A 19,727-nucleotide genomic window follows, 5' to 3' on the forward strand; every position below is an offset into this window, starting at 1 on the left:
CAGCGCTGGGGCCGGGCACCGTCACGGGGCGCAAGGAGGGGAGGCAACTCCGCAGCCGAACCGGGAGAGGAAGTGATGCTAAAGCAGAGTCCGTGGGGCTCACGCGCCGCTGCTCGGGGACAGCAGTTACAAAAGAGCTTCCTCGCGGCACTTCCACCAGGGCTGGGGCGCAGGGAGCTCAGCGGCGGCTGGGCGCCTCCGTGGGCCGAAGGCGTGGGGAAGCGGGAGCGGAGGCTGGCAGGGATGCACCCTGTCAGCTGTCCTGGGACCCAAAGGCATCGCCCTCCTCAACGGAGGGCAGAAATTTTACACGCGGGTTTTCCCAAAACTCAGGGATCGGCCTATTGCTGAAACAAATTGTTTCGAGGATGAAAAGGGCCGGCTGCCTCCCTCCCTCCTGCAGGGATACTGCTGCCCAGATCCGCCTGCAACTCTTTGCAGCCTTGACCGAGTCAGCGTGTCGCGAGGGTGCCTCGACACCACGGGCATCGTCTCTTCGCAGTGCCGCGTGCGATGGCTAAGGGGGCAGACGTAGCTGGGCAGTTTCACCGGTTGTGGTTTCCTGTTTAGATTAAACAGAAATCCCTGATAGGTTACGCAGCACCGCTAAACCCGCCGCCGGGCCTCTGCTCCCCGTGTTGCCATCGGCCGTCGCAGCCCGGGCTCACGGCACATCCGAAGCGTCTGTGGCTTCAAGGAGCGTTTGGGGGCCAGAGGCACCAGGGGACGGAAAGCCAAGCTCCCCTCGATGGGGGGTCCCTGCCCCGGCCGTGGTCACGGCCCCACTGCAGAGCACCTGGGCGCTCGGCGGCCCCAGGGATGACCTGCAGATCTCTCGCGCAGGCTCCAGCGCTCCTTCACCCGTGGTCTGTGGGTTTATCCTCTTAGCAGCAAACGCCCTCTTAGCTCGACAGCACCGCTAAACCCAAGCTGAGGCTGCTCCTAGCTGTGCGAGGAAGCACATTAAACATGTGGGAGCAAAACGTCTCAGCCCGTCCCTTGGTGATCTCCTGGGCTGCTGCTTCTCTCCGATCCAGGCCTGCATCTTTTCCCTCCTTTGGACGCTAGCACAGGCGGTTCGATAGGGATCTCCGAGGGGAGGGCATTGCTGACAGCTTTCGATAGGCAACTGCCTGGCAAGTTGCAATCAGATAAACTGTTTACGAGAATGAAAGCTGACATTAAATGCAAGCTTTTAACTCAGTTTCCTGCTGCTTTTTTGTCTCGGTAGCATTCTCTGCCCAGCCAGCTGGTTCGGGAAAAAGAGCCACGGGCCCCTTCGCAGGGTCGGCGGCTGTGACTGCCTCCTGCGGGCTCCCTGCCGCCTGCGGGGCGTGAGGGATCCTGGGTCCCACCAGCCGCGTTGTGCCTGCCCGTCCTCTCCGCCGCCCCCTTTTCCAGCTGGGTTTTGCTTCTGTCATTTCAGGACTCGTTTTGTGCATTCGCTCCCACCCGCTCGCTTGCAAATTATCACGTGGATTGGATGCAAAACCTTCCTTTTCCCCCATCCTGTCTGCGCCTCGAGGTCTCCGCGGAGCTGTCAGGGCAGGATGCGATGCCGCAGGCTCGCCGCGGATGCCTGCGCCGGGCCGGGGCGCCTGCGCGCCCGTGTTTCTCTAGAAGGAGGCTCATGCACGCTTCCGTTTGTTAAAATGGCCGGGCTGCGATAAGGGCTGCGGTTTCCTCTGAGCATGTGAACGCGGGGAAGGGGAGGTAGCGGCAGCGCCAGCGGCAGCAGCTCCGCCGCCCCGGGCTGAGCTTTGCCCCGACATGGATGCCGCTGGCGAGGCCCCCGCGGGGACCGGCCCCGGGGAGGAGAGCCCCGAGGTATGTGGCCCCCCCGTCCCGCTTCACCTCCCTGCTCAGCCGTGGGGCGACGCGCGTCCCCCGGCGGATCCGGCCCCTGCAGTGCCAGAGCGTGATGGTCCCTGGGGAGGGCTGGGGCTGGCAGTGGTGGCTGTGCCCGGAGCATCGCCGGGACCCGGTGCTGAGGATGAGCAAGCTAAGGTTGAGCAACGGGGCCGAGCATGCATCCGGGCTGCTGCCCCCCGCACGGGCTCGGGGACGCGTGGGTGGGGGAAGCGACGGGGACTGGACTGGTGCAACCATGTGAAAGCACTCGAGGTTTGCGTGCCACGTCAGCACAGCCCTGCACTGCATGTCTGCTGCAGCCGGGCCCTTGGAGCTCGGCTAACGCTTCCCAGTGCCTTCCGGTCCCTCCGGACTCCTTGCCGTTAGCCCAAAGAGCCAAAACAACCCAACGCCTTCTGCTGCAATGCTCCTGGATTTCTGCTAGCATCCTGGCCCGTGGATCAGCAGCAGCAAATGCATCCTGGTGGCTCAGCTCAGCTTTATCCTGAGCAGTCCCGTGCCCATATGGGCAAGCAAAACGCAGCTCCCAGAGCAGCGTTCCCGAATGGCAGAAGGCCACAGCGCTGCCTTGCCCTCTCCGAATCAAAAGCAATTTCTCCTCCTCCTTTTTGACGCTTCCTGCTGCTAGGCAAGGAGCACACGCTTGCGTCTTGCTGATAAGTGACTGCATGAGGGCAATGAAGGTCGTCTGCTCTCCCGCTCTGTGCTCGCGGCCCTGCTACGCGGGCGCTGCTGCTCGCTCAACGGCCAGGAGGATTCGGCCCCCGCAGTGGTCTGGGGAAGGAGCCAGGAAAAAAACAAAGTCCCAACAGCGGGAAGGCAGGCCGTCCCCGGTAGCGGCTGTGCACGCCAGAGGGGATCACGCCCGGGCTGTCCTGCTTGCAGTGGACCCCCTTCTACATGAGCAGTCCCAGCGCTGGCCCTGGCTGTTGCCAGCGCTTTGCTCATCATTAAAAAGAGAAAAGGCCCTGGCATGTTGGAGAGCAGCAGTGCGCAAGGGTTAAATTTGCCGTGGGTGGAAGAGCTGAATTTAGTCCAGATGGCCAGGGGATTATGCCAGCCCTAGATTTGCTATTAGCAAATGTTAATGTCCCGGCTCTTTTTTTTTTTTTTTTTTTTTTGGCATTAGGAGGATCCTAGGGTCATTTCGGGACCTGAGCTGTCCCTCAGGTAGGGGCCCGTCACCTCCTGCTCCAGCCCGTGGCTGAGCAAGGGCTGTGCTGGGCATCCAGCACAGAAAGCTCCAAACTCATTTCAAAATTTCCAAGCTGAGGGTTTTATTTTGAGTCATGTTGTGCTCCTGAGGCTCGACTGCCGTGGGCCACAGCAGCTTTCATGCGCGCTTTGGTCCCCAACTCCCTCTGCCCGGCTCGCGGCGGCAGCAGGAACATGTTGCTCAGCGGCCCCAGCCACCGTTACGCCAGCGAGCGCCGGGGGGAGGAAATAGCTCAGCACACGTGAGGCCTGGCTGAGAGCGCTGACTTTGTCAGGAGAAAGGGTAATTTTTGGCCACAGGCGGCTTGGTGTGTTTACCAGAGACATGGGGAGATGTGACGTGATGCGAGACGGGTGCAATGTGGAGTTTGCATCGCGGAAACAGCGAGGCTGCGCGTGGCGGCAGGACCCAGAGCCCGGCCGCGGCTCGGCACGCAGAGGTTTTGGTTTCACCTAGTTTGCCTGCCTTTTGGAAATCAAATGTTATTGCTGGGCCTCCTCCTAGTCGGGAACGGACCTTCATATCAACCAGGAGCAATTCATTGTCATAGCAACGTTGGCCTTTCTTTCTGATAGGGCTCTAGGGGTTGCGTATCCTTATCGCCCTTTGACGCCTCCTCGCCCATAACGGCGTCGACAACCTCGCGGCTCGCCCGCCCTGCGCGCGCTTGGGAAACTGCCCCGCGGCGCCGCTCCGCCGCCTGGCCCCGCTCGGCCCCACGGGCTCGGGGTGCTGCTCGGCATGCTGAGGGCTCGTGCCAGCGGCCGGTGAGGCACGACGCACCATCCAGCCTGCATCAGGTCTGACCCAACGTGCCATCCAGCCTCTTCGCCAGCGCCTTCCCCAAAACGCCGGCACCCGGTGGCCTCTTCTGCCTGCCGAGGGGGTAACGGGGAGGACGTGCTTTGGGGCTTCATGCTGCCCAACGTGTCCGCAGGATTTTAGGGCGTCCTTCAGGGACTGTGCACCCTGAAGGGCTGCAGGTGGTGGCACCCCGTCCTGCTGCCCTCTTCTGCCCGGCCAGCAGCGTCCTCTGGAGACAGCCTCTGCCACGCCAGCAGACCCAAACATCTAATTTCTGGTTTTCTTGTTTCTCCTAGATGGATCTGTCCCACCGGTTCTCCAAGCGAGAGGTATGAGTGTGGCCTGCTTTTCTTTGGGTAAAAAGGCTGCCAGCCTCCAGGGCTGAGCCCGTGGCCCTTGTGGGAGGAGAGTGGGAGGAGAGCTGCTGGTTGGCAGTGTGGCTCAGCACCCAGGGACCCAAAGAAGCTCCCCAAGGACACCTCTGTTGGGAGCCGGAGCAAATGAGCCCTATCTGGTTGCTCCTGAGCAACTCCCCACTGGCGTGACCCCCATCGCATGGAAACGTCCCCCCCGTGCAGCCCAGCGCTGGGAGAGGGGCCATGGGTGACCGTGGCCCCCTCTCACTGCAGCTCACCCTGCTCTACGAGGAGGTCCTCTACACCATCCTGTACCGCCTGGGCAAGCCCGAGCACAACCATGTGGGTGATGCCGAGGAGCTCTATGCCTACGTGCAAAAGGTCAGTGCCCACGTGCCAGCCGGAGCAAGAGCATCGCTACAGCCCCTCGAAACCTGCCCTCTCATTCCCCTTGTCCCTTCCACGTGTCTACCCTCACGGCAAAAGAGACCGGAGAGCATGCAGAGGGAAGGGACCAAAGGCCACCTTAAAAGATGTAGCAGCAATGTCTATTCGGAGGCCAAAGGGGCAGCTTGCGCCTGGGAAAGGCAGCCTTTTAGGAAGAAATATTTATCTTCATCTCAAAATGGTTGGAAGCAGTCTTTCCTTTAAGAGCTTTCAGCTGTTGCCTAGCCTTTCTCCCGAGCTGTTTGCTCCTCTTTTCTCCCACCGAGTACTCCAGCTGGCTCCCACGGAGCAGGCGCCTCACTTCCCAGCACTGGGAAGTCCCTGGCTCCGCTCCAGCCACCATTAGCCAGGCAACATCCATTATCAGGCTTAATTTGTGTAACAGGCTTTCGGCATGGATCCGGAGGAGCACAGCGTCATCATGCAGCAGGTCAAGGAACTGGAGGTAGGAAGAAGAATGTGGCCTCCCAGCAGCACACAACCCAGGGCTGGCCCTGCTCCGTGGGGTGTCCCCACAGGGCCTCCTGGCCTGTGCGCTGGGGCTTTGGGGTAGGGCAGCTCGGCAGCTGCTCCTCACCGTGGCACTTGCCCAGGAGCTATTTGCTGGCCTGACCCTGCTGTGACAGCCGGCAGCCAACGGCATGGTCCCACTCCAACCCTGTCTTCCCTCGCAGGGTCGGTGGCAGCCCCACACGCTCTCGCTGCCCTGCTGAGCCCCGTGGCTGCTTTCTGCCCCTGCAAGCTTTGCCTTCAGGCCTGATGTGCATCCAGCCTGCTGGGTGAAGAGATCTTCTCCCTTCCCCCCCCCACCGCTCCAAAATTACACAATTTTTCTTTCTTCCAGAGCCCAATTTTTTGTCTGAAAGCAACTGTGAAGGAAGCCAAAGGGATTTTGGGTAAAGATGTCAGCGGTGAGTGGAGATACGTGGGTGTCTTGGGCAGAAAAAGGACAGCTGCTGCTTGCTGTCGCAATGGTGTCTTTCACTTCTCTGCTGTTGCAGGGTTCAGTGACCCGTACTGCCTGCTGGGAATCGAGTCCAAGAGCCAGGAACTAGCTCATCTGGAGAACAAGAAACGGCAAAAGGCTGTGGTCAAAGACCTCATCCCCGAAGACCAGATCCATCGCACCCAAGTCATAAACCAGACCCTCAGTCCGGTGTGGGATGAGACATTTATCCTGTAATCCACCTTCCTCTCATCCCCTCTTTGCTGGTGGCCTCCGCCTTGCTTAGCAAGGGATTTTTCCAAGGGATCTCACTTTGGGGTGGCAGTGGGGTGCTGGGAGGGCTGGAGGGTTGCAGTGTTGTGCTTTAAGGCTTAGATGGTCACTAAAGAGATGCCAACCTCAGGGCTAAATTAACCTTCTGCTGCAGGTGGGATTTTGAACTCTGCTAGGTCAATGCCTGCTGGTTCTGACTGTATTTCAGGTCTGACCCAATTAACAGATCCATGGGGCAGAAAAACGAGAGCATGGCATGGAGAGGTGGCAAAAATCCCTCCTTTGGGATTCTCCCATGACTTGCCCAGGCCATGTCGGGTGGCGTGAGGGTCTCCATCTCCCCAGGGCCCTGGTGACAGCCACCTGCCTTTAATCTTTAGCTGTCCTGGCTGCTTGCTGCCCATCTCTCTGACCCCAGAGACTGCTGTTTGAGTAACAGTTTCCCGCTTGCGTGTTGCAGGGAGTTTGAAGACGTGGAAACCGCCAGCTTCCACCTGGACATGTGGTGAGCAGCAGCATCCTTCTACCTGGGCTGACAGCCCCCAACCCACATGCCAGACCTGAGAAAGGCCCTGCCTCCTTGCAGGGTTCTGGGAGGGTCACTGAGGCATTCTTTGAACCTGCACCCTTTAAAAAGCCCTAGAAACTGGCTTGGGACCTGGTTCCCCATTGCTTTCTGCTGCAAGCAGTCACCAAGAGCAGAGTGAAATGCAGAACGTGCCCACTGTGGAGTGGAAAGAGCCCAGATTGCTTCTGTATGGGCAGGGTTTATTACTCAAGATGAAAAGCAACTGAGGATTGAATCCTGATTTTATTACTAGGCAAGGGTGGCTCTTGGAAACAAGCAGTGTGCTTGGAGGTTTTGGATGGAAGATGGTTTGGAGGAGTGGTCTCAGCCCCAACACGTTCATGCCAGCACCTTCCCTTCTGCACTGTCATTTTGGCTGCCTGAAATGTTTTGCAGTAGCCTGAATTTCCTCTTTTCTTTTCCCATGGATTTTCCTGTCCACCCTTGCAGGGACTCGGATGTCGTGGAGTCTGTGCGGCACAAGCTGGGGGAGCTGACGGACCTCCACGGCCTCAAAAGGTGGGTGCTGCCGCAGCCCAGCAGTGCTGTACAGATGGCACTTCCAGGTGCAGAGAAGCGAGGGTTTAGAAACTGCCTATTTGCCTCCTTAATTTTACAAGTTGCTTTTGGAGCAGTGGTAGAAATCATGAATGTGGCCAGCAGGAGGTGAAGGGGTGGTTGTTCCCACAAAGTCATAGACATGAGGAAGAGAAAGGAAACCTTTTCACCTCCTAATTTGTGCCTTACAGGATCTTTAAGGATGCTCGAAAAGACAAAGGTCAGGACGATTTCCTGGGGAATGTGGTCCTTCGCCTGAAGGTGAGAGCGGAGCAGGGCGCTGCTCACATGTTCGACATAATCTCTCCTCCGAGAGATTCCACAGACATTAATTAAGCCTCAGGGGGTCTGGGGAGGATCATAATCCTCCAGCGACACAGGGCTAACTCAGGCTCAGCGCTCTAATCAGCAGCAGAGCTACACAGAGATGCCAGGTCTTCCAACTTGGTGGTGGGTGCTCTGACTAGCCAAACACCCTTTCTCAGGGGTTATGGTTTTTTACAATTACGTATAAGAGTTATCAAACAGAGCATCTTCCTACCCTATTAATGCACTGGGACCTGTTCTCTGAAAGGGGATCCTTCATTTGGGAAGGCTGCCCCAGGATTTTACACCTTGTCTCTGTGGGTGCAGGACCTGCACTGCTGGGACGATCAGTGGCACCTGCTGGAGCCCCGGACAGAAACATACCCCAACCGGGGACAATGTCACCTGCAGTTCCTGCTCACACACAAGAAGGTAGGAGGGAACAGGGGAATGAAGTCCATTATCACTGGCATGGCAGAATGGAGCATCTCCTTCTGTCTGTCCCCTGGTCCCCATCTCAGGATCCTGGGTCCACGTTCCAGGCACCACAAGGATCTCACTCACTGGATACCGCCTTGGCCCTGCCACTGAGTACAGAGGCACGTAGCGCCAATGCACTGAACACTAGTGCGGGCACCTCCACCACAGATCTGCTCTTCAGGCGTACCTGCACCCTTGATTACTGCTTTGGCTTCAGACAAGGGCTCTCTGGCCCTACGCTTATTGGGTTCTTGTCACTTTCGGACTTCATCCCGGGTGCTGTCTCTTTTCAGAGGACCACCATGAGCAGCAGGACACAGCCGAGCTACACTGTCCATCGTCACCTCCTACAGCAGCTGGTGTCCTATGAAATCCTGCAGCATCAGGTACTGAGAAGGCCAATGGGCAAGAGGAGGAGATGGTGGAGAAGCAGTGGAAATAGAGGTTTAATTCCCCGCTCTTTAGCAGGTGGGCTGGGGTGAGGGCTTCCTTCAGAGCCTGTTGAGTTTGACATCCTGCTGTGGGCACCACAAAGTGATAGGCTGCTTCCTGGGGAGGCAGGTCACGGTGCACAGCCCATGGAGGTCTGTGGTGTCTGGCTGTGCCCAACAGCCCTTTACAGCAGCCATTCCTGCAGTGGCCCTGCAAACACTCCCAGTTGCTGTGTCTGTCCCCTGCTCCTCGCTTGTTCCAGGGCACATCACCCTCACTTCGCATCCTCTTTCCTGCAGGCTGGCAGCACTGCCTGGGACGGGGAGCTGAGCAAACACGCCATCACCGTGTTATACCTGCACGCCACACAGAAGGATCTGTCTGACTTCCACCAGGTCATGGCGTGAGTACTCTTGCATCCCAGGGAACAGTGCCAGTGAGCAATGATGCAGCAGTAAGGGGGGGGTTCATGGGTCCTGGCACCTTTGCCTTGATGCTCTTTGACCTTGGACAAGTCCTCAGTTTCCCACTTGAAAGACTGCCCTAATAATGTCTCCTTGTGTCTCAAGGGCATTGTGGACCTCCTTGGCAGTCAGTGGTGTGCTTTGAGATCCCCCAACAAGACTGTCAGTGCTGGACATGGCCGTTTCTCCAGCATCGCTCAGCTTTTTCCTCCTTTCCCTCATGCGTGGCTCACTCCTGCCTTGTGCCTCTCTGCAAGCAGATTTGCCCACACTGCACACCTCCCAGGCCCAGTCTGTCCTGTGAAGTTTAGATTAGCATTACTGGTATTAAACCCAGGGCCGTGAGCAGCAGCAGGAGACCTTGTTCCTGCCCCCGCAATCACAGCCATAGCCGCGGGCAGGGGAGCGTGGATGTGGGTAAGGGAGCCCCATTCCGGTGTCTGTAATTATTCCCCCCATCTCTCGTGATTGCTGTGTTACCAAACTGAGCTCTGGAAGTGGGGCTTACGCATGCGGGAGCAGCCGGACCAGGAGGGGTCCACCCAGTGCCTCAGTATTCACCCCAGCCTCTCCCTGGCACCCCAGGCAGTGGCTGGCTTACAGCAAGCTCTACCAGAGCCTCGAGTTCAACAGCAGCTGCCTGCTCCACCAGATCACCAGCATCGAGTACCAGTGGGTACAGGAGCGCTTGAGGCCGGAGCAGGTGAGAGGAGACACCAGACAGGGCAGAGCTTGGGGCAGCCCAGGGGAAATGTGTCCCAAGCACCAGAGCCAGGTGCCTCTCCTCCCAGCTCCTCTTGGGGTGAATGCCAATTGTCACCAACGTGGCCAAGTTGGTGCAGTTTTCCTCCCTGTGCTCCAGAAAGGGCAGGAGATAGTGGGGTACAGGGATGCCCTGGGAGCCTGGAGACCCCAGTGGTGGGCCAGGGTGGCTGGGAGGTATTTCTGGGCAGGAACCAGCAATGGGGTCCACAGACAATGCACAGGTCAGGCAGCCCCTTCTGCCCAAAATTGATCCCTCTCTGTGTGGAGAGGCCCTCAACCTTTACATTGACACACCCCACCCCTCCAGCATGTGAGCATCACATCAAGTCGACCACAACCCCTCCCTGAAATTAAACATGACCCAGTTCTTTCTCTCCAATCCCTGCCCAGTTTCCCAGGGCATCCCAGCACCCTGCTGTGACTCTGAATTTTTCCTGTATAGCAGTGAGGTTTAAGCAGAAAGCTCAATTCAGCCCCCTTCAGGGAGAAATTACCTAGGACATCAAGAGGGCATCCCAGAGCAGTCTAGAAATGAGGTTGAGACAGGCTCCCTCCACCTCAGTGCCATGTGCCTTCTGGCATCTCTAGCCAGGGACAGCAGCGTGCATTTCCTTCCTTCTCCCCAGAAAGCAGAGCTGGCCGAGTCCTTCCAGTCCTTGCTGACTTACGGGATATCTCTCATCCGGAGGTACCGCATCATTTTCCCCCTCTCTGTCCCAAGGTCCACAGACAGGCTCCAGTCCTTACTCAGGTGAGTCAACTGCGGCATTTGTCAGCCAGTGTCAGCTGCGCTTGGGGTCATGGTGCTGGGCCTACCAAGATGGACAAACTTGTAATCCTTCCACCTCCTGCCACCTGTCCTTGGGGGGAAGGAGGGTGTTGAAGCTTGAGCAAAAACCCGCGAGAGCCCTTTCTACCCCCTTCCAGGCTGCTGGCCCCATAACTGCTGTGCAACATGTCCATCCCTCCATCTGTGGTCTAGCTCCTAGTCCTGGGCTCCCCATGGGGGATTTTCTCAAGAGGAGAAGGTCTGTTTGGGCAAGGTCCCCAGGGTGGTTGTTTTTGAAGGGTTTGTGCTGGGTTTCACTGGTGGTTCTCACCTTGCAGAGTCCTGGTCCAGATGTGCAAAATGAAAGCCTTCCGAGAGCTGTGCACACTCAGCCTTGACCTCCCCGAAATGGTCTCTGAGGCTCTCAAGGTACCAGGAGCAAGAGGGTCTCTCTCATCCCAGCCCCAGGGAGCTGGGACTCTGCGTCTCTCCCCTCCCATCCTTCCCCTCTCCAATGCCCATACCTCAGCCTTTCCTCCTCCAAAGGCTGCCAACCACATGGACTACCATTAGGGGAAAAAACCCAGCTCCTCTTCCTCTTCAGCTCAGCTTGGAAAGTGCCACATACTGGGTCCAGGCCCCACAGTTCCCACCAGGCCACGCTGGTCCCCTACCCATACCTGGAGGACAGGGAGAGCAAATGGGGTGACAGAGCTGCCTTTGCTCCTCCGCCTTCACACCAGGTCTCCTCTCTTGCAGTCAGGAACTACAGAGTGGTTTCACATGAAGAAGCAGCACCTCAAGCCCATGATGAAGGTCAGGTCCCATTTCTGCCTTTCTGAGATTACAAGAAGCAATTTGCTGGGCTTGGGGTGGCAGGCCCGAGGGATGGGAAGATGGGGATGAGACAAGACTTTTGCAGTTTTCTGATACGGTCTAGGCATTTGGGTTTCCAGCCTGAAACACCATGAACTGTGTTACCTGCACATGCTGAGGTACATTGAAGCTTAAGACCTTGGTGCGATACTCAGGAGAACAGGAGCTGGTCCCCAGCCCAGCTACACAAGCATGGGGCAACAGTGGATGTTACTGACAACTTCCTGGTGGTCCTAAAGCAGATCTAATGATAGACCGCTACCTCACAAGCAAAAAAAACAACTGAATGGAGCCCAGGTCATCTCAAAACCACTGCGTATCCAAAATAAGCTCTTCCTTCCTTTGCAGAGCATGGAGGAGAATGGCAAAGCCCTAGCCAAACTCCTTGTGGAGGTGATAGGAGATCTCCAACAGTGTAACAAAATCTGGAATAAATTCTTCATCAGGTAGGTTTTGGAGGTAGATCTCTCCTTGTCCACCTTCCATGGGGCCAAGAGCCACAGAACACTTTGACACCTCATTCTTCATCTCAGGCTCCACAATTAATGCCTGTAAAAGGGAATCTGCAGGAATAAACCCAAGCTGTGAGACCCAGGAGACAGGAAATCTCCTCTTGGGGGTCTCAGGAAGGAACAGATATTAACTACTGACTTCCTCATCTTCCAGTGGTCCCTCTTAGAAGACCTCTTAGAGCTATGACACCATTACTGTGCTGTTCTCGCTCTTACACCAAGGACATGGGCTGGGCAGGGATTGCTGGGCTGGGTTTGCTGCCTAGGTCTGGCAGACTCCTGACTCCCTGTTTCTCTCTTGCAGCACCTTGAAACTGAATATCTTCTCCATTGCCTACCTGGAGCTGGAGAGCCTGGTGAGCCAGTCTGGGCTGCTCTGTAATCATGGGACTAAAAATTAAAGCCAGGCTGAGACTTTTAGCCCTCCCTCAGGCTCGGCTTCCTGCAACTGACTGTTGCAAGTCTGTAAAGTGAGCAAGCCAGGGAAATTCTCAGAGTCTTTACCTGCAGGCCCATTAAGTGACTATAATCTGTTCTGTCCCTCTGTTTGCTTGACCCACTGAATTTCCTGAAATGCCAACCAAAAGGAAGGGGAGTCCCTGGAGTTGACCCTCACCTCATGGCTCCTGAGATTCCCAGAATAGTCCAAGGCTTACTGGCCTGACTCTTGCTAACACCTCTCCCACCATGAGATGCCCACCTTTTCCCCTTTCATCATTGCTAGGTTGCAGAGCACGTACAGGAGCAGCTGAGTGAGATCGACAGCAGCATGTCCAAGCCCACGGCTGAGAGCCTTTTCCAGCTTTACATGAGCCTGCAGGAGCTCTATCGGATGAAGGACTTCCTCCCAAACAGGTACCGACCCATTCGGGCTGAGCCCTGATCAGCACGGGAGAGAGAGGAAGTGCTTGAGGGTGGGAATGAGCTGACTGTTTGGCTCTCCTGGAGGCAGGATGCTCTTTGGACTGGACCAGCCTGTTAAGGCTGATCTCCACATGGATTTAATTCAGAGGAGCTCCAGACCCTTCACATTCACCTCCGTCTGGATTAATTTTGGAGTGTCACTAATCACATACAAGGCAGAGAGACCAGGCTGTTGGATGTCTTGCTTTTGCTGCAAGCATCTTCAGAAGGGTTTCAGGCTTCTCTCTGAGCAGGTTTGACAGAGACCTCAGCTTCCAGACAAGCAGAGGCGGAGTCTTCTCCTTAGCATGGTGCTCATGGGGCTCTTTTTACGGGTTTATGTCCCCAGGAACTGTTGCTGGGAGGGACTGTGCTGAGGGTTCACCGGAGACTACCTCCTCCTTGGGGCAGGGTCTCGCATCTAAGAGAAAGCAGGGTTTGTAGCCCCATGCTGTTGTGCAATTAGAGAAGCCAGGCTGGTGCCTTCGTCCACAGGGACAGGCCCTTGGCTCTCAGTGACTTCCACCAGTGGTTCAAAGAAGCTGTGCCCCAGTGGCTGCAGAAAGCCTACACAATTGCCCTGGAGAGGACGCAGAGAGCTGTCCAGATGGACCAGGTAACACGGGGAGGAGAACGCCTCCTTTGAGCCTCCTCAAAGGGACTCACCATCTCCCTCCACACACTCCCATCCAGCCTTCCTGGAGTCTTTTGCTCCCTGGCTATTTATGGTCCTCACCTCCCTCTTTGGCCTTTGCTAGCTCAAGCCTTGCAGCCTTGAGACCACCAGAGCAGCTGCCTCTTGCAGCCCAGGAGCAGACTGACTCCTGTCCCAAGTGCATAACGAAGGACTTGCTCAGCCCACGTGTCCCCGGGGCACCAGGGTCCCTGTGCCCCTTCCCTCACTGCTCTCTGGCAGCCTGTGCAGAGCAAGTGGATGAGCCTGCACTTAGTGCAATGCTGCAAATGCCACCATCGCTTTTGACCTTTGGAAAGAGAGGAGACGGGAATGCAGCCACGGGGCTGGAGGCTCCTCACTCTGCTCTTCAGTGCAGTTTGACCATGTTGAGTCGAAATATGGGAGGGCAACCAGAGCAGGGATCTTGGACTGCTCCAGCCTGCCCTCTGTGCGCTACTTCTCCATCCTTGTCTTCTCTGCTCCCCAAAGTGGCCAGGTGATGACCATGGAGACAGCATATAGGAAGGATCAGAGCCAGGGAGATCTTAAAATAAAGGTTTAGCTCTTCTGTCCAAAATGGCTTCTTCCCTGATGAACTAGGCCACATTTGCTCTCTTCGCCCACCCAGCTGATGCCCTTTGGGGAGCACAACAAGCACAGCACATCTACCGTCGACCTATCCACCTGCTATGCCCAGATCGTGAAGACCTGGCAGCAGCTGAACTGGCCGGACCCAGAGGAAGCCTTCATGATCATGGTGAAGCTCGTGGAGGTTTGTACACCTGGATCCTGTCAGCAGAAATCGTGCTTACAGGCACCACTGGCATGAGTTTCTCTCTTGCTCTTGGAGACAGGTCCTGGTGAAGGGGACCAGTGTCCTGCCCTGCTGGGACAAGCCAGTGCTGGTCCCCTGGCTCCACAGTGATGTCTTTGCTGCCCGTTCTCCTGCTCAATCCCACTGCTTTACTCTCCAGGACATGTGCAAAATTGCCATGATGTACTGCCGGCTGGTCAAGACGAGGGCCGAAGAGCTGTCACTGCGTGAGCAGAACGAGGGCGATGCAGCCAACAGGGTTGGTATCAGGGCAGGGCCCAGGGCTCGGGGGTGGCAGGGCTGGGCAGAGAAGAAGATGAACTGCAGAGCACCCAGCCAGGAAACCCACTGTCCCAGGTCTGGCTTTCATGGAGTTGAGTGGGCATGGAGCAAGGTCTGCCACAGTTTCCATTCATATCTGTAATCCTGGAAAATCAGGAGGGAAATCACATGAGCAGAGGGAATGGGATGAGCTTTGATTGAGCCGGCAGGGGATGCATGGGGGGGGGGGGGGGGGCTTGTGCTGGGACACTCTGTAGCAGACCCTTCTCCCTCAGCTCTGCATCGTGGTGAACAACATCAAGCAGCTGCGGCTGCTGATCCTGAAGCTGCCGTCACAGCTGGACTGGGCCCACCTGGAGCAGCGCACAGGGGCCGTCATCAACCCAGAGCAGATCCAGCACACACTGCACAACCAGCTAGACAGCACCATCTCCTGCCTTGATCACGAGATCAGGGATGTGGTGCAAGCCCTGGCTGTGAAGGTAACCTCCTGCCACTGTCCCCCTGCCCCTCACCTGGTCCAAAGCAGGGAGGTTTAATCCAAGGTATCCTGGAGCCCACAGAGCCCAGAGCATCTTCTTCCTGCTGGGATGGGGCAGGGGTCCTATGGGATGGAGCCAAGATGGGTAGATGTAAGGGAAGATTGGGGAGGAAAACAAATCCTTAGTGCAGGACTCGTCCTACAAGGAGGCTCAAGGAAGGATTTGGGCTTGGGAAAGAGGAGGCAGGACGTGTGCTGGGGTTTTTGCAGGGAGACAATGCCCTGGGTGACCACTGGACCAGGCACATGCTGTTGCAGGACGAAGGCAAAACCTGTGTCTCAGTGTGTTTCCTCTCTGGCAGCTGGAAGGGGGCATTGCCAGACACATCCAGGAGCTCTCAGCCTCCCACGACACCCAGGAGCCTGAGGATGTAAGTACGTGGCCCATCCTGGCCCTGCTCTTTTTGCAGCTCGCCCGTGGCCCTGGGGCTGCCTGAACACCATGCCAAGGGGTTGCAGGCAGTCACAAATAATACTTGCCTGCTTGGTGGAGGCACCTGGCACCCTTTGCTGCCTCCCCCTGTCCCACAGCCCATTTCTGGGGTCCAGGGGACACACACCATGGGGTCCAGACCCCCAGATGCTTTGTCAGACACCCGTACCAGCAACTAGGATTAGACCCGAGTGCAGCCTGCCTGTGCCCTCGCTGCAGGAGCCCATACCTGCCCTGCCAGCTCCTGCCAGCTGGCAGCTCTCTGCCCCTCTCCCAGTTAAGCCTTGCCAGATACAGCCCAGCTGGTGCCGTCCCTGACACACCGTTCCTCTTGCTGCAGTCCATCATGCCACTGATGAAGTTCCTGGAGTCAGAGCTGCAGTATCTCAATGAACATCTGGTCCAGGAGAACTTTAAAAGGTGATGGGGGGGTGGCCGGAGGCACGCCGTGGCAGGGGCCAGCAGCGCCACAGCACCCTGTCCACCGCAGGGAGAGAAGAGCTGGCTCTGCCTGAGCAAGTGGGGCTGGCAAGCCACCTTCCCCGGCCAGAGCATCCCGTGGGGCTCGGGGACATCCTCGCCTTGGGGCTGGCAGCTTAGCCCAGCAGGATGAGCCTGTTTCCTCCAGCCATGCAAGCAGCTCTGGATTTTCCTTGGGGCATTGCTAAGCCCCTCACCCCCTGGCTGAGGACCAAGTCCCCCGTAATCCCCTACCCTATGCTAACAGCCCTTCTTCCTCACCCGGCGCAGCCTCCTCGGCCTCCTCTGGCATCACACCTTGGACGTGCTGTCGGCGGCTGCCCAGCAGCAGGTCCCCTCGGCTCAGCGCTACGAGAAGCTGCACTGCGCCCTGAAGGTATCAGGAAGGGTGGCTGCCCGGGAGCCCTGGCGTGTGGGGCAGGGCTGGCTGGGATGTACTTCGGGTACCAACTAACAACGTCCTTCTCCCCAGAGCCTGGAGCTCTGCTTTTATGCCGAGGGCTGTGGTCTGCCACTGGAGACCCTCCACACCGCAGCCTTCCTGGTAAGGCCCTGCGGAGGGGTGGCAGGCAGGAGGCTCCAACTGCCTTCATGTCTTCTGGGACTCTGGGATGGCCCTGGTCATGCTGGGGACAGGAGCAAGACAGCTCTCTGGCTGCGAGCCTGTCTGCGTGCTTGACCATCATGCCTCATCCTCCTCCTCCCAGTCGCTGGAGACCCACCTGGCCCTCTGCTCCGCCACCAGCCGCAAACTCATCCAGAAATACTTCAGCAACAGGATCCAGCAGCAGGTCAGAGCTGCCCCCAAGCCCTTCCCTTCTCTCTGCCTCAGCCGGGCCCCCTTCCTCGCACACACGAGGCTGCACGACACAACCCTGCTAGTCGAACCACCAGGTTTCCCCATCGCTATGGGCTCCCCCAGCTCCAGGGGCTCTTGGGAACGGTTTCTCCCTGGTGGCGGGCAGGTTTAGGGGGGGTTTAGCCAGCCAGCTGATGGGGGGAAAATTGCTCCCTCGGGCCAGAGGATCCCTCTTGCCTCCCAATGCCCGATAACACGTCAGCTCAGCCTCTGCCAGACCCAGGGCATCCCCTCTCTGAGCGTGCAAGAGCCGAAACACAGCGCCCTTATTTTGTGCTGCCTCACTCAGCTGGACACCAGCTCAGAGAAGTACGGGGCCGTGACGATTAAAGTGCTCTACCGCCCTTCGGAGCAGAAGCTCCGCGTGGAGGTCCTCAACGCCGTCAACCTCATCCCCCTGGACTCCAACGGTGAGTGAGCGCCAGCTGGGGAAACCCTTCACTGCCCGGGCACCACTTGGAGTGATGAGGGCTTGTTCACTTGCTCTTGCACCCAACAAGGCTGATTTAGGGGAGAAAAGGGGTTATTTTACCAGTCTGGGGTTGCTGGTGATTCCCCCATGATCTGCCAGGCAGGACACAGGCGGCACAGGGCACGCTGCCCACTCTGCCCACATCTCACCACCTTCAGTTCACAGTAATCCTGCCTGCGGCTGCGGCAAGAGCCTGCAACCAGGGCAGCTGGCAATTCCTGCCACACAAACCCCTTCTCGCACAAGAAAGATGGGGGGACAAGGGACCATCTCAGGGGGCAGCTGTCATTCAGTGAGGTCTCCAGGAGAGGTCACTGCTATTTCAGTGCCTACAGCTGCTCCACGGCCGTGGCTGCTGGGCCACGTGTGGGCTGGCTTGGGGCTGCTTCAGCACCGTCCCGTGGGCTGTGAGGTGGTGGTGACGGTGGTCTGGGGTCCGTTTAATGGAAGCAAATTCCCCAAAAGTCAGGATCTGGCTAAGACTTGTGGCAGCATATCTAAGGCAGATGATGCTCCTGCCCTACCTGGGCAGGGGTCTGGGCCCCTCAGATGCTCCTGGGAAAGGCCATGCAGTGGTCCCTGGGGTGACACCGGGTGATACGAGGGGGCTCATGGCTGCACCCCTCCAGGCTCGAGTGACCCCTTCGTCCAGCTCACACTGGAGCCGCGGCACGAGTTCCCCGAGGTGGTGGCCAGGACCACGCAGTGCAAGAAGAACGAGCTTCACCCTCTCTTCGACGAAGCCTTCGACTTGTACGTAGGGGCTGGTGCTGGCCATCAACCTCCCCGCCCACCACCACCTCCAACCTTCTCCACCCTCCTGGTGGGAACACGTGCCCGCAGTGGAGGCTGGTGTCCAGACACCCGGATGCCTGAGCCCTGCACATGGTGATGGGGCCATGCTGCATTGCGGTGCTTTGAGCTGGTTGAGGTCAGCGTGCGGCATCTGGGGAAACCCTGTCCCCATCCCTGCGGGAAGGTGGAAAGGGACTTTGGGATCCCAAGGGGTGGGAAGTGACGGCCCCGTCCTTGCCGCTACAGCTTGATCCCCCCCGAGAAATGCCGGCAGGACGGGGCCTGCCTGCTGCTGACCGTCTTCGACTACGACACGCTGGGCACCAACGACCTGGAGGGAGAGGCCTTCTTCCCCCTGAGCCGCGTGCCGGGGCTCAACGCCGACGAGGACCAGCTCGACGGGGGCCGGGTGCCCCAGACGCGCCTCCCGCTCACCCACCCCAAGCCTGCCGGTAGGTGGAGGGGAGGGATGGCGGGGGGCGGTGCGGGGCCGGAGCGGGGGGCCACCGGCAGCCCCCAGCCTCGCCGCCCTCTCCCGCAGGCGACGAGATCCTCCGGCTGCTGGAGTCGCGCAAGGGGGACAAGGAGGCGCAGGCCTTCGTCAAGCTCCGCAAGCAGCGAGCCAAGCAGTCCAAGGAGGCGGCCTGAGCCCCGGGGAGCCGTCGTGGAGATGGGGGGGGACCCAGCAGCTCTTGGGCCACCACCACCACCCCGGCACCAGGCCTGGCCTCGCGCCCCGGTGCTGGCCCCCCTCTCGGCAGGTGCATTCGGGTCCCTCGGAGGATGCACAGCATTTCGGGGGGGTTCCTTTGCCTCTCCCGGCTGGTGGCACTGCTGGGGCGGGGGGAAACCATGGTGTGCGGCTGCCCCCGAGCGTGCTGCAGCCGGCCAGCACCGCGCAGCCAGGTCTGACACCCCCCCCCCCCCCCCCCCGGTGGCTGCTGGCACCGTGCAAGACAGCGGTGGGGGAGCCAACCTGCCTTTTTTTTTTTTTTTTTTTTTTTTTCCTCTTTCTTTTTTTTCCCCCCTCCCTTCATGGATGCGCCTTCTGTTTTTAATTAAAAGCAACAAAGCTGAAGCGTTGGGTGAATCTGTGCTTCGGGCAACGGCCTTGTGCTGGGCGCAGCCGCGGCTGCAGCAGCCTGGGAAAAGCCGCGGGGAAGCAAGGCGAGCGCCCTGGGAGCTTTGTTTTTCCTTCTTTTTATTTCCCCCTGCCTTCTTTTCCTGCCGCTCAGCTTGTGAGGATCAGGCTGTTGGTTTGAGTTGTGGGCCATTAGCAAATATCATATACAATATTATGTATAAAATTGACCTGCTTGGGAAGCTCTCACCACCCAGCAGTGCTGCAGAAAGGCAGGGACGTGCCAACGGCGCAGCTGGCGGCGCTCGGTTCACATGGGGCCAGCGCTGCTGGGGGAGCCACGCGATGAGCCAGGCCCAGCTTGGACATGGCAAAAGGCTGTTGTTGAGAGGGACAGTGCAGAGTGTTGGCCGAGGAAAGCTGGTCCTCAGCAGCCGTGAGTGTCTGGAGGGGCCACGGGGGTGTGCGGTGTTGGGAGAGAGGGGAAAGGAGCCGGCGACATCCCTCCCCGGTGTGGTGCTGCCTGTGCCCTGCCTGCCCCATCGGCCCCTGTGCGGCCAGCAGCCAGGTGGGGTTTGGGGCTTGTTTTTTTTTTTTTTTTTTGGGGGGGGGGGGGGCGGGGAATAATGTGTTTTTATTCTGTGTTTTACCCCCGATCCTATTGCCTTCGGGATACTTTCTGGGCTTGAGGCCTCAGGGCCGGCATTGCCCCCCCCCCCCCCCCCCAGGCAGGTGTCTGTGAAACTG

The 19,727-nt window shown here is 58.2% G+C and overlaps 1 protein-coding gene across 1 annotated transcript; it reads left to right on the plus strand.

The window, feature by feature from the left end:
* The first annotated feature begins 1,770 nt into the window (after positions 1 to 1,770).
* Positions 1,771 to 18,828, plus strand: UNC13D (unc-13 homolog D). Its single transcript, XM_067308289.1, has 32 exons — positions 1,771 to 1,827; positions 4,189 to 4,221; positions 4,522 to 4,629; positions 5,081 to 5,140; positions 5,540 to 5,606; positions 5,697 to 5,874; positions 6,375 to 6,419; positions 6,933 to 7,001; positions 7,232 to 7,301; positions 7,674 to 7,778; positions 8,120 to 8,212; positions 8,558 to 8,661; positions 9,308 to 9,425; positions 10,114 to 10,238; positions 10,595 to 10,685; positions 11,016 to 11,072; positions 11,481 to 11,578; positions 11,949 to 12,000; positions 12,369 to 12,499; positions 13,043 to 13,163; positions 13,852 to 13,995; positions 14,198 to 14,296; positions 14,595 to 14,801; positions 15,163 to 15,231; positions 15,634 to 15,713; positions 16,044 to 16,149; positions 16,246 to 16,317; positions 16,481 to 16,564; positions 16,922 to 17,042; positions 17,734 to 17,857; positions 18,146 to 18,351; positions 18,441 to 18,828. The coding sequence occupies exons 1-32, from the start codon at positions 1,771 to 1,773 to the stop codon at positions 18,545 to 18,547; spliced, it is 3,201 nt and encodes a 1,066-aa protein (XP_067164390.1). The 3' UTR covers positions 18,548 to 18,828.
* Positions 18,829 to 19,727: the final 899 nt, after the last annotated feature.

This window comes from Apteryx mantelli, chromosome 19, assembly GCF_036417845.1.
Source record: "Apteryx mantelli isolate bAptMan1 chromosome 19, bAptMan1.hap1, whole genome shotgun sequence".
NCBI lineage: Eukaryota > Metazoa > Chordata > Aves > Apterygiformes > Apterygidae > Apteryx > Apteryx mantelli.